The sequence below is a fragment of the Phyllostomus hastatus genome, unplaced genomic scaffold (assembly GCF_019186645.2).
Source record: "Phyllostomus hastatus isolate PE091 unplaced genomic scaffold, TTU_PhHast_1.1 phas_contig_10, whole genome shotgun sequence".
NCBI classification, from domain to species: domain Eukaryota; kingdom Metazoa; phylum Chordata; class Mammalia; order Chiroptera; family Phyllostomidae; genus Phyllostomus; species Phyllostomus hastatus.
In genome coordinates this window covers 1,308,197-1,321,956 of record NW_025333499.1, presented here as the reverse complement: position 1 = coordinate 1,321,956, position 13,760 = coordinate 1,308,197, and the positions used below count along the sequence as shown (strand labels likewise).

General features: G+C 49.6%; 1 protein-coding gene across 1 annotated transcript in view; it reads right to left on the bottom strand.

Annotated features, from left to right (window-relative positions):
- FGD1 (FYVE, RhoGEF and PH domain containing 1) overlaps window positions 1-13,760 on the bottom strand; it is a 38,559-nt gene that overhangs the window by 18,287 nt on the left and 6,512 nt on the right. The window contains exons 2-5 of the mRNA XM_045833028.1: window positions 2,725-2,898; window positions 2,240-2,417; window positions 1,689-2,127; window positions 305-394 (exon numbers count right to left, since the gene is read on the bottom strand). Coding sequence (XP_045688984.1) covers window positions 305-394; window positions 1,689-2,127; window positions 2,240-2,417; window positions 2,725-2,898 — 881 coding nt within the window. The remainder of the gene's footprint in view (window positions 1-304; window positions 395-1,688; window positions 2,128-2,239; window positions 2,418-2,724; window positions 2,899-13,760) is intronic.

The following is a 13,760-nucleotide window of genomic DNA, read 5'->3' as shown; positions in this document are numbered from 1 at the left end:
GTCAGGATTAAAATGAAGTTCAAGGTCTGGTTTACAGCCAGGGGTAAATTCAGGGTCTAGGTCAGAGTTGCAGTCAAGGCTGGTGTACCCTCCTAGGGTTAGGAATGAGGGTTAGTACAAAGATCAAGCTTGGCGTCACAACCAAAGTTGACTTTGGGGACAGGATGGGGGCAATGTCAGAGAGGAGCCTTGCCACCTCTAGATTCTGGCTCCGATGGTAGAGTTGGGCTCAGGCCCTATCATTTCTTTCTTGGTGTCCACCTACCAGGTACTAAGGATTCGAGACCCCTGAGGGGCTATTCACCTGATCCAGGAGATGGAGCCTGGAAACATAGGCCTTCTCAGTTTGCAGGAGCTCATTGGCAATGTGGAACACCTTCTGTTGCACGGTCAACTGGAAAGGAGAAGAAGCACCAGGTGATCCATTATCTTGTACCCTAACAGTCAACCAAGCCCCCAGAATTCTCAGAACAGCTCGAATGCTACTCTAAGTCTAATGCCTCTCAGAGATAACCCTACCTTCCATTTCTAGGCCTATAAATTCCATAGCTTCATCCCTGACTCTCCAGTATATCATAAAAGCCACCCCACAATTCAGATGCCATGCACTCCTTCACTAGGCCACTCATTCACCCAGCGATCTGCTCTATTCATTCAGCATAGTGCAGTGATTAGGCATGTGGGTGGGGAAGTCAGACTTCCTAGATTCAAATCCTAGCACTCCCATTCATGAGTTTGCATAAATTATATAACTGTTCTGTATTTAAGTCTCTTTATCTATATATTCAGATAATAATAGAGCCTAAGTCCATTTGTAATTGGGATGATTAAATGATTTAATATAAATAAAACATAGCAGACTACAGATTAAGTAGTCTAGAAATGTTAGTTATTTATTCACCCACTCAGCTGACTGTCAGGAAAGGCTTGCTAAGTAGCTGGAGTGGAAGGAAAACACAAAAGTCTAAAAATGTATAAAACTCATTGCCTGTTGGCCTAGTTTCCTATTCACTGGGCATATATTTGCTGAGACCCTGGCCTTAGCCCCCACATTTAAGCTGGGTTCTGGTGGAGCAGGCATTCTGGCTGTGACCTAACTTCTGCCTACGGCTGAAGGATGCCTTTGGAAGCAGTGCTAGGCTGCCGGGGCCAAGAAAGAGGTTCCTGCTGCTGAGCGCCTTCATCCCCAGAGCCTCAGGTCTCTGGGGGACTCCAGCTCTTGTGTCCCTCCAGAGGCCAGCTGTTGAGAAGTCTCCCTGGATGTGAGAGACTTTCCATTTTACAAATAAAGAAATTGAGGCTTGTGGTGGGGGAGCAGAGACTTGCCTGACATCACATAGCTATTAAGTCATGGGATTTTGTAGCTAGAACATGACTTTAAAGATCCCTAACCAGTATGCCCATCTTCAAGTAGAAAAACTGAGACCCAGTCAGTGGTTCTTCAGTGAGGGTAGAACAATTTTCCAAGTGGGCATTTGGAACTGTGCATGGTCACTTTGGTAGTCACAGTGATGGGGGATGCAGGGGTTTACTACTCAAATGTAGTACTAGGGGAACAGGGAAGCCCAAGGTCCACAGCGGAAACATGCTGTTTTGAGAAGTACTAAGCTAGGAGAAGAACCAAGCAGACTAGCCAGGCTCCTGGTTTTTCCCCATGGTCCTGCCACTCAGTGAACGTGGGTCAGTACCTCCACAGACTCCTGTCTCTCCATCAGGGGCACTGGGATTTCTCTGTCCTTCTCATCCTCCTCCTCGTCGTCTTCCTCCTCCAGGTCACTATCAACCTCCTGGGAGCTGGGCCGGTGGGGGTCAGCCAAAGCAACAGGGACACTGGCCAGGGCAGGGGGCCCGGGGCAGAGGCTGTGGCTGGGGGGCCCATCCTCACTGACGAAGCAGGTCTCCTCACTGTTAGATGGTGAGCTGATGCTGTCAATGCCGCTGTCTCGGTTGGGCACCTTCTCGCCATCCCGGGGCCCAGGAGCCAGCAAGAACAGGCAGCGGGAGGCCTCACCCTCAGGGAGTTGGGGCGCTGGTGGCTGCAGAGGTGGCTGTGGCAACATGGCTGGCTCTGTGGGACCTGGGCTGGGGCCAGGAGCTGGCCTATCCGAGGTGACAATCACAGGCTCTCTGAGGTGGGTGGTAGACACACATGGAGGCAAGGTGTGAGCTTGATTGAGGTCTGTCTTACAACTGTCCTTCCTATCCCAGGTCCACCCTCATCCCTAGGGACCAGACTCACCTTTCAAATTTCTCAATCAGTGAGGATACTGCTGCCGAACTGGGGCTGGCCTCTGCCCTGGGAGCCAGGCCCTTGGCCACTCGGGGGTCTGCAGGCAGTGGGCGTGATGGTGGAGGGGGGATGGGCTCAGGTGGAGGGGGCATCCGGGGCATCTGCAGGTAGCTAGGCTTTGGGGGGACTGGAGAGATGGACAGAAAAAACATGGAGAGGAGATCCCAATGAGCTGGGTTTGGATGAGGCTGTCATGAGCAAGCCACAAGCTCCTCCACAAACTCCCAGTCCGCACCTTTGCCCAAGGCAGGCACAGAGCAGGCCTGAGGTGAGGTCCAGTGTGCATACATTAGTGCCAAGCCACAGCCTTCTGCTCCTAGACCATGATGCTTCCTATTTTTCTAACATGCCTTCTCCTCTGCCACTGGCCAATCTTTACCTTCCTTTGTTCCCTCTCCTGGGCCATTTCTCTGCCATACTCTGGAACAACTTACCCTGCGGCTTTGGGCCTGGTGCCCGCTTCAGTGGTGAAGGACGCTGGCTGGGGGTTTCAGTGGGGGGGCCAGGGTCTGAGCGAAGCCTCTGGGGACCTTCTGGATGAGGTTCGATGCTCTGGCCAGGGTCAAGGGACAAACTTTTAACCAGGATCCGGTTTCCCTGATGCAGCCCTGCAGAAAGGGAGAAACTCAGTGTGAAGCAAAGGATGTTACTGCAAAGGGGACTGGAGAGTAGCACATCTTAACGAGTATTTGGGGTGTCTTGCATTTTCCTGAGCCCCTTTTCTAACCACAGTACCTTTCTGGGAAGTCCCTATCCCAGCCCTTGGATGAGGAGTCAAGCCCAGGGCTCTGGCTAGAAGTTTTCATTAATACACAAGACCTTTGACAACAGACAAGAGTACTTTGTGATCAGTACATTGATTCCTTGTATGTCACTAGGCATTATTTACTTGGGAGTTTAACCAGGTGGGGGGTGGGAGTGAACACTCTATAGTTTGCTTATGTGTTTACAGGCCTTGTTTATACAGATAAAGTGGGTATGCTGAGCCAAAACCATTTTTTACCCTTTTTCTTAGGGTCCTGAGGACACGTGGACTTCCTTGTCTACAATTTTATATAGTTGAATGTCTGGCAAGTATTAAAATTGTATTTCATGAGCAAAACTTTTGCTTCTTAAAATCCCACATTCTCACTAATCTAAACTATCTCCTCTACACACATACACAGTTCAGGTCACATGAACAGCTTTAAGACAGCTACAAACTCAGAAAACAGGAGGCCTTTTTGCACTGTCCCTCTTGCCTCACTGTGAGCTCCCTGAACCCACCTCTGTCTTTGGTTCTGGGAGAGATGATAATCACACTTGAGAGAGAAGATTTGGTCTGGCTGCAGTAAGGGAACCCCTCCCCTGCCAGGGATAACATGTCCTTAGCGAAGAAGTGTGAGGCTCAGGTGGGCTGGGCTGGGCAGAGAGTTGTGGGGGGTCTGAGATGATAGAGAAGTCAATGGAGGTCAGAACAGAGAGGGGAAGGCCTGGATGGCAGGCTGCAGATAAGGGTGACCATCCTGTGGGCAAAAGGGAGCCACGAAAGGCCATCATGTAGGGAAGGATGCAGGCAAACAGGTTTGAGGACAAGAGAGTGGGTGGCAGTTGAGAGCTCCCACCTGCACATGGTGTCGGTTTTGCTGTGCCACAATCACATGGCCTCTCACAGCCACAGAGGGTATGTTACCCTGTGACATATACTCTTATACATGAGGGGCAACAAATGGGCTCACTCAGCCACAGAGACACATGGTGTTATTTAGTGTTTCACACAAGTGCAGAGCCACGTACATTCGCTTATCAATCACATGCCATTATGCTCCTGGAAACCTGGTTCTATACAGTCAGAAAGACCCACAGTCACAACCTCACATATCATCATGCAGCCCCACGGTATTACACATACTGGTAACCATGTTAATGACAGTCATGAAGACACAGTCACATAATGCAAGCCTACCATTTCACAAACATTCTCACTTAATAATCACCCAACCATTTATCATCATATACCCACTTATATACTTCTCAAACGTGGTTCCACTAAGTCCCACAAAGATACGCAGTGTCACTTATACTGTGTTTCACAATTGCAGGGCCACAGTATCATACCAGGTTCACATACCTGTAAACGGTTCACACAGTCACAAAGACTATAGCCACACAGGGTCATTCATTATCCCATATCAGATACAACCTCAGCACAAAGTCACACACTGCCATGTACCAGAAACACAGAGACATAATCACTGACACATGGCATAATTACTCTGTCATACACATGAAACAAGCATGTTCTTGATATCCCTGGCTCTTAGGAGCTCAGTCACACACACACACACACACACACACACACACACACACACACGACACTTGCCTCTTGGTCTAGTCAGTCACATGGCCTCTGTTACAAAAATACAACTAAACACACACAAACACCATACAGCGTCACATAGGCAAAAAAAAAGAGAGTTGCAGGGAAATTTAGGTCTTCCAGTCCTACAGGGAAAGAGAAGCCCAACCCCCAGGGTTCCGGCAGCTTCCCTGAGTCCCTGACACCACACTGGCCACACTCTAGCCAGATAGGCCTCAGGGGTCTCAGTCATGGTTCCCTCCCAGTCCTGAAGGAACATGGTGCCCCAGGCCCTAAATTGAGCCCTCTTCCCCGACTCTGTACCTTGCTTTGGGTGTAGTTTCCTCACTTCCTTTCCCACCTGAGCGGACAGTGCTCTGGCTGGGAGGGTGGAGGTGTTCCTCTCAGCTTAGCTGGGCTGCTCACTCTGCCCTGCTCAGCACATCCTGGCCTGGTCCTGCCCTGCCCTCCCCCCTGGGTGTGGGGCTGAGGAGGATGAATCACCTGGAGGGTGGCACATGCAGAAACATAGTTGGAGAGACACATGGCCAGAGAAATGAGAGACACAGAGTAGCTGACATGGCCAGTGATCCAGCGAGTAAAGCCAGACACTCCTTCATGCAGAGACCTTGCTCAGAGATACACACATACTGCTGGGGTCCCAGGTGCTCCTTGTTTGCCTCCTCAGGCCTGGGGGAATGGACCTGGCCCTGTTTCCAGGCCTTAGAGCAGGCAGACTTCCCTGGACAAGTCCTCCACACCCAGTCTGTACAGGGCAGTAGGGTCCCTGTCTGGGCCTTCTATTCCTTTGCTTCAGTGCTCGTTCCGGGGATAGGGTGACAATGGCTCTGCTGGGTCCTACCTCTGTTCCCTCCTCACCCACCTCACCTGGGAGTCCACAGGTGGATCTGCCTCACCTTTCTTCCTGCCTCTGTGCAGGCAGCCTTGCAGAATGGAAGCTGAATGAAATTCATATATTCTGGGATATCTTGGGTCCCTGTGTGACAGGGGCAGGGATTTTCAGCTCAATTTCTAATGAGGGGATGAAGACAAAGAGAGAGGCAATGTATTGCCCGAGATCTCACAGTAAGTCAATGGCAGACTTTCAGCAGGTTGTTCCTGGTCTGGACTCCTTTCTTAACCATGTTCTCCAAGGGGAGTCTGGAAAGAAGGGGAACCAGGAGAAGCAAGAGTGGACCTCAGTGCTTCAAAAAGTGGTGGGCTGCAGTGTGGCTAGGAAGAGCAATGACCCCAAGCCTTCCCACGGAGATGAACAACACAGTTCCAGTTCAGGAGCCTAGGCCTGGCCAAGAATGAGTAGGGGCTTCACTGAGGTAAAGAAGGTTCAAGATCCTTCCCTCTATTTCAGTGCCCCCCTCCCTGTCCCTCTGCCTACATTTCCCTGACTTCTGTTTTCCCTCAGTAGAGCCCTTGGCCCCAGGTCTTATTCCTTCCAGGTGGTGGCATGAACCTTCAGCTCAGGTCATGCCACTTACCTGCACAATAACCTGTGACTCTCATGGGGAAAATAGGAACTTCTCAGCTAGGCCTCTGTGGACCCCCATGACCTGCTGGACTTCCTGGTTTCGCTTGGGTTCATTTAATCCCCCAAATATTTCTGAGCTCTGCTCTGAGCCTGGTAGACTCTGTGCTGGGGAGTATAAACTCCCACCCCTGCTCTCTGGGAGCTCCTCCCCTTCCTAGATACCACAGCCCTTCCCACTGCCCCATCTCCTTCCCACCAAGCTAGGGCCTGTATTGGTTTTCTCCAGCCCATTTTTCTGTGGTTGATAATACACAACAGTCTCTCTCTCACATACATAAGCATGTGCACATCTACATGCCTGACAATGTGCTCCACCAGGACTGCCCCCCACCACTGGGGTCACCCGAGTCCCCAGTGCCCTATGGAGTAGAGGCCACTAAGGACCCCCACCCCCATAAAGTCACACCACCAAACCTCATAACACTTCGTGAAAATATACCCAGACATACACCAACTCTGCAGTCCTGGAAGACCTAGAGAGAACCTCTTGGCACAATGCACATACACAGAGCCACTGCTACAACTAGGGCACCTCTTTTCATCCATGGGAAGCACACCCTGGGCACTGCCCCCAGCACTGCCATAGGGTGCAGGTATGGGTATGTACCCTGACAGAAGAAGAAAAAAAGATAAAAAATATAAACAATAAAATGGCAATAGCCCTGGCTGGTGTGGCTCAGTGGATGGAGCACCAGCCTGTGAACCAAAAGATCGCTAGTTTGACTCCCAGTCAGGGCACATGCCTGGGTTATAGGCCAGGTCCCCAGTTGGGGGCATGCGGGAGGCAACTGATTGATGTTTCTCTCATACATTGATGTTTCTTTCCTTCTCTTTCTTCCTCCCTTCTCCTCTATCTAAAACTAAAAATAAATAAAGTAAAAAAAAAGGTAAAGGGACTAAGAAGTACAAATTGGTAGTTACAAAATAGTCATGGGATATAAAGCACAGTACAGGGAATATAGCCAATAATATTCTAATAGTATGTGTGGCGTCAGATGGGTATGAGATTTATCAGGATGATCACTTAGTAAGTTATGTAATGTCTAATCACTGACGTTAATATAATAATGTATGTCAACTGTAATTGAAAAATAAAAAATGATTAAATGGCAAATGATGTACACACACACAACCACCACCGCCTCTAGGGCATCTCTCCTCTTCCACCAGAAGCACACCTAGGGCACTGCCCCCAGCACTGCTGTGGGGTTGAGGTACATGTTTACACCCTGACACGCCCTCAGCAGGCCAGAGGGCAATCTTGACCCTGACCTTCAGTGAGCTCCCACTCTCAAAGACAAGAGACTCTCATTCAGGAGAAGCTCAGTGTGGCTCAGTAAGTGCAAGGGAGTCAGCATATCAGGGCCTAGGGAAGCTCAGGGGAGGGAGAGACAGCCACAGGTTGGTCAGATAAAATACAGGCTACCCAGTTAAATTTGAATTTCAGAAAAACAATGAATAATTTCTTAGTGTAAGCATGTCTCATGCATACTTATACTAAAAACTTACTATGCTATACTAAAAATTATATCTGAAATTCAAATCTAACACTACTTTTTTGGGTGAATTCCAGCAACCCTAGTAAATGAGGGCTTCAAGTGAATGAAGCAGAGCCAGGTTTTCAAGGTGGCACTTGGGAGCCAGGGTCCCCTGGACATTTGTCCACTTAAGCCCCAGGCAAGCTGTGGGCTCTACGCTATTACCCTGCACTGTGTGCTTCTGAATACTCATGAGGGTGATATTTATTTTAGGAATAACCTTGACTCTGGTCTTATTTATTAAAAAACAAAGTTAATATCCTTGGGTAGCTCAGTTGGTTGGAGCATTGTCCTGTACACCAAAAGGTTTCAGGTTCAATCCCCACTTGGGGAGCATATGGAGGCAACTGATTGATGTTTCTCTCTCATATCAATGTTTCTCCCTCCCTCCCTCCTCAAAAACCTGTGGTACTTGGCTATTCAAAAGATGAATGGTGAGATCACAGTCGCTGACCACACTGCCTAGATTAAGGTGTTGTAGCACCTTCATTAGGAATTGCTGGTTCAGGAGTCACACAGATGGCAATTCAATCCCAACACCCCTACTTACTACCTGTGTGACCCTGGGCAAACCTCTCAAGCTATCTGAGCGTCACTTTCCTTGTCTGGAAAATAGGGTAATAATCACAGCTCCCTGGTTTGGGGAGTACATGAGACAGTGAAGGGAAAGGGCATAGTGTCCCCCCATCTACAGAGCAATGTGGGTTAAATTTAAAAGCCAGCAGAACTGCACATCCACAAAGACATGAAACTACTCACACAGATACACTCACACAGATACACTCACACAGATATGTAAACCCACAGGCCACAACCCAACACGAAGCCACTGACACTGAGAAACACAAGCAAACCACCCAGAGACCGACACTGAATGCAGTCCCACTGTCCACCAATGGCTCCTCACATCGGGGTGGGATTCCTACTAGAGTCAGGTGGCAGTAAAAAGACAGTGCTGCCTCATCTCCTCCTCCCTCACCCCTGTTCAAATTCAGTCCAAGCTATAAACCATACAAAATTGTGAAAGTAGTGTTAAAAAGACAACAAAAATTTGAATTTTCCCATGATGCCTTATTGTTATTGAAATAGCAAAATCATTCCAAAAAGTGTTTCTGGTTGCTGCAAGTCCCTGCTTGGTAGGCACCCTGAGAACATGCTTCTGAGCTTATTGGCAGAGCAGGTCTACCCTGTAACTGAGTTTGAGGACAAGGACTCCTCTGGTGGCCCATTCCCAAGGGAAACAGCCCTTGCTTCTCCCTCAGCTCTTTCTGGGAATTTCAGCTCCCAGCTTTTCCCCTCCCCAGCCAGAAGAACCCCCTCTCTTTTTTCCCAGCTGTAGGCTTGGCTTAATCTCAAGACAGCTAATAGGGCCTCAGACTGGACCTCAGCCAGGCCATTAACTTCTGGAGTGATCTGGGGAGTCACTTCACAGCTCTGGACCCCAATTTCTCCATTTGCAAAATAAAGACAATGTATGTGCTCCTCCTCAGTGTGGGGAAATGGTGAGATGCTAGTGTGAGATAAAGCTGGTCCCAGTACTCAGGCCTCCTGATCCCCAGTGCATGCCCAGATCTCTGCCTCTTCAGGCTAAGAGGTAGGCCCCAGGGACTGCTGGAATTCCTGGGGGTGGGGTGGGGTTGGGGAAAGGGAACAGAGGGTGTGGAGAAGAACAACAGCAAATAAGAAAGTGCCTTTTGGGAAGCTAGCTCCATGGGGGGCAGGGGAGTCCCTCAGCTTGATGAAGAAAAGAAGGGATACAGGCATAGCTCCTCCACCTCTTCCCACCTGCCCTTTGAACACGTGGTCCAGTCCAGCTGCACCATTACACCTTTGTGGCCAGACTGCTCCCAGGCCTTGCTTGACCTGGCAGATGTTCTCTGAAAGTTCAAACACCAAGCTCTGTCAAGTCTGAAAAGTGCAGAGGTACCCTGTGGATAGCTGGAGGGTTCCTTCCCTGAAGCAGACCAGTCTTCTGAAACATAAGGACTCTGCAGAAAAATGAAGCACCTTCTATAGAGTTAAAGGCACTTTTGGAAAGTGGGAGCCATTCTGGCAAGTAAGGAGCTGCCCAGAGTGTTCCCTCCTGCAAAGTGGAGAAATTTTCTTTAAGATGGAAGTCTCTTTGATAAAGAGAAGGTGCCTTCTGTAGAGGGAAGAAGTTTCTACAAAATGGAGGCACTTTCTTCAAAGTAGGGGGACATTCTGTAAAATGAGGAAGAGTTCTATAAAGGCCCTTTTGTAAAATGGATGACCTGTTTGTAAATAAAAGACTCCTTGACAAAATAGAAGAGTGTTTTATAAAATGGAGGAACTCATTTTTGCAAAGTGAGACACCTTCTGTAAAATGAGGGATGTTTCTGTACAGTGTGAACCCTTCTATAAAGTGAGGACCCTTCTGCCAAATGGGACAGTTAGACAAGAGGGAACAGTGAGGATTAGGGTAAACTGGAGAGCAAATGCCTCTACCAAAATATGCACTGCAGCTCCTCCCCTCCATCTAATTGTTGCATTGAAGTAAAAGGGCCCTGTATTTACTTTCAGATCTTCCAATATTTTGAGAGATTTAGAAATCCAGAATTTAATGTGAAATCCCCCAATTAAAAAAAGTGAATAGACCAAATGAAACATGTGAGTCAAATTCCATGTGTGGGCCACTATTTTGCAATATCTTAATTAGATGGTCCTTAAAGCCCCTTCCACCTCTGCCATTTACCTCTTGTCCTATCTTATGTGCTATACCTCTTGGGTGGCAGCATTGGAGGCCCCCTCTTCCATCCCCTGGAAGACCCAGTCTCCTCTGGATGAGAGAAGGCCCAGGGAGGTAGCTCATGCAATACTTGTCAGCAGTTTCCTGAACTAGAATCTGCCTTTTGTTCTATCTGGTCCATTTCACGGTCTGCCCTGGGCAGGACACCTGGAGAGGAGAGCAAGGGATTACAAGAACTTTCAGAACTCTTTGGAACTTAAGGTGTTCACTTTTTAATGGAGAATATAAGGTATGGGGATTCAGCTGTTTACTGAACACCTACTCTGGGCCAGGCATTATGTTGATGCTTCCCCATATGGCATCCTGCTGACAAGCCTGTGTGTTCTTAGCTCCATTTTACAGATAATGAAACTGAGGCACAGAGAAGCAAAATCACTGGCCTGAGGATACACAGATAGAAGTGGGTGAGCTGAGACTTGATCCCAAGTATGCCTGTGCTCAGAGTCACAATGCAGTACATCCTCAGTCAATGTTTGCTGAGTTCGAGGGTGGGGGAGGAATCACACTGGGGGATGGGGAGAGGACTTTCTAAAGAAGGTGGTTTTTGAATTCAGCTGTTCAGGATGGGTGTGTTTTTACAGATATGGACTGAGCATGGTCCTGCAGGCAAGGGAAGAAAAGTGAGCAAAGGTGCGGACACTAGACATGGGGAGGCGAACGGTGTGTCTGAGGGCACAGTGAACAAATAGCCTGGACTTGCAAGAAGTTTCCACAGCAGGAAGGGTCAGGAAAGGCCAAATGACAGGCAGGCACCATCTCCCGCACACATTGACCACCACCACCAAGATATTAGGGAGTATACAGAGATAGACTATAGCACAGACACACACACACACACACACACACACACACACACACACACACAATATCTACATACGAAGATGTATCTAGAAACCTCCAGGGGCTTAGACAGAGCCGAGGTGACACACACCTAGGCATACAGGAACATACAACATATACAGACTCAAAGACACACATGGATATACAGGCACACTCAAACACATACAAGGACAAACAAACAAGAACATGAAGGTATAAAAAAACCTGACCCATAGGGAAAAAGACAGCCAAGCAGCCAGGAACATGTGTGCGTTCATGCACACACATGCACACACCATACAAACACAAGGGAATACAGGCAGCCCTTCCCTCTTCTGGTTGCTTGATTGCCTTAGGGCCGGGCTACCTCCTCCCTGTGTCTCTGAACCTAAGGCCAGAGAAGGATGGGGGTGGTTGCTCCACCCCTGGGAGGGGCTGGGGACTTCAGAGGACAGGAAGGGAAGGGAGTGGAGCTGTAGCTGGGAGCACTGGGGGCAGTAATTATCCAGTGCTGGGACTGCCACGCTGGCTGGGATTTCCCTCCCAGTGAGGACAAAGCCACTATGGGATGGCTCCTGTGACCCCTACTGTGTGTGACCCCAGGGACCCTAACACCCACCCATCTCCCTTCCTCTCTCACCAGAGGCCTGGTCAAAATAAAGGGTTGGTGAAGCAGAGATTATGAAGGAAAGAGAGAGACACTGGGACAAAGACAAGGAGGGAGAAGACAGGAAGGGAGACGGAGACAGTCAGAGATGCAGGCCAACAGAGGCAAAGGGGCAGAGACCAAAAGGGCAGGGCTATTTGTTGAACATGGCTACAGTGTGCCATGATGAGTGCTGAGGGCTTTACCTGTGGCATTTATTTCTTACAATGACCCTAGGTGGTGAGATGATGACCCCATTTTCTAGATGAAAAAAACTGAGGCTCAGAGAGGTGAGGTGACTGGCCCGAGATCACATGAAGCTAAAAAGTGTCAGGGCTGGATCTGGGGGGCTCTCACCACTGCCTGACCCTGCCAGAGCCATCGGGTACAGAGATCTCTGAAGGCATTCTCCAGAGACAGCAGTCAGAAGATCTGTAGGCTGGAGCCCCTAAGAGATGCACAGTGAGAGACCCACACCCTCCCTGCCAGCTCCCGGCAGCCCCAGGGTTGGGGGGGAGGGGCTGTGTCCACACCTGGAACACATTAGGCGGGGAGGCCCCGCCTAGGGGAGCCCGCTGAAGCTGCAGGGGGAACAGGGAAGGTGAAGGTAAAGGCGAAGCCGGTGGTGTGGGCGGTGGTGCAGGCCTAGGAGGCCCAGAGGAAGGGCTTCTATGCCAGCTGCAGCTCCTTGGGGCCAGCTCTGCCAGTCCTGCCTTTCCCACTTTCTCCAGGCTCCTTCCGTCCATGACTTAACCCCTTCCATGCACAGGCCATGGGGAAGTGCCTGGAAGGCTAGAAGCTTCCAGCACTGGGCAGAACCCGCTACTCCCTCCCTCTCTGGGCCTCATCACACACCTGTGCCCTTCACACCCCTCCCTGCCTTACTCTGGGGCCAGCATGGGCACAGCTGATGCCTATTTGACACCTAGATGCCCTGTCTTCAGGCTCCTCAGTGTTTGCACCCTAAACCACACCCCTATGTCAGTCCCTGGATGGCTTCTCTTCCTGCCTCCCCCATCTAGGAATGGCACCTCCATCCACCCAGCTCCCCAAGTCAGAGACTGGGCTTTCTCCACGACTCCTCCCTTCAACTCAACTCACACATCTAGCCATACCCCAATCCTGCACACTCGACTTCTTAGTAGCTCTACAGTCCATACCAATTTTTTTCTACTCCAGCCTAACTGGTTTTCCTGCCATCCTTGGAGCCCTCTACAAGGCACTCTCAACACCACAACCAGCTTGTGAAAACACAGTCCCCTTCAATTCCTACAGCCCTGTGAAGGGCTCCCTTTGCTTTGGCTCCAGGGTGAACTCTAAACTCCTGAACATGGGGACAAGTAAGGCCCAGCTCAGGAACACTTCCCCACCCCCACCCTCCAGCCACAATGGCCTCTTGTCTGTTCCTCGAAAGTGCCCTCTTCCGCCTGGGGCTTTGGCACATGTCGTTCCAGTGCCCGGAACGGCTTTTCTGCTTCTCCTTACCTCCAGACTCCTGTTTTTCCTTCAGGTCTCAATGCAAGTGTCCTCATTTCCTTACCCGCCCCCTCCTCATATGTTCCTGTAGCATTTGCGTTTGGACTTGGTTGTCTCCTTTGCTAGAAAGGAGCTCCACCAGGAGAGGGATTGTGCCTGCCTCAGTGCCCATCCATTACATCTCACAGGGACAAGCAAATACTAGGTACTCGATAAACATTTGTTAAATGAAGAAATGCCCTCCTTTCTCCCCTCTGTCATTCTTTTCTTTTTTAATCCTCACCTGAGGATATACTTATTGATTTTAGAGAGAGGGAAAGAGAGAGAGGACAGGGAGAGA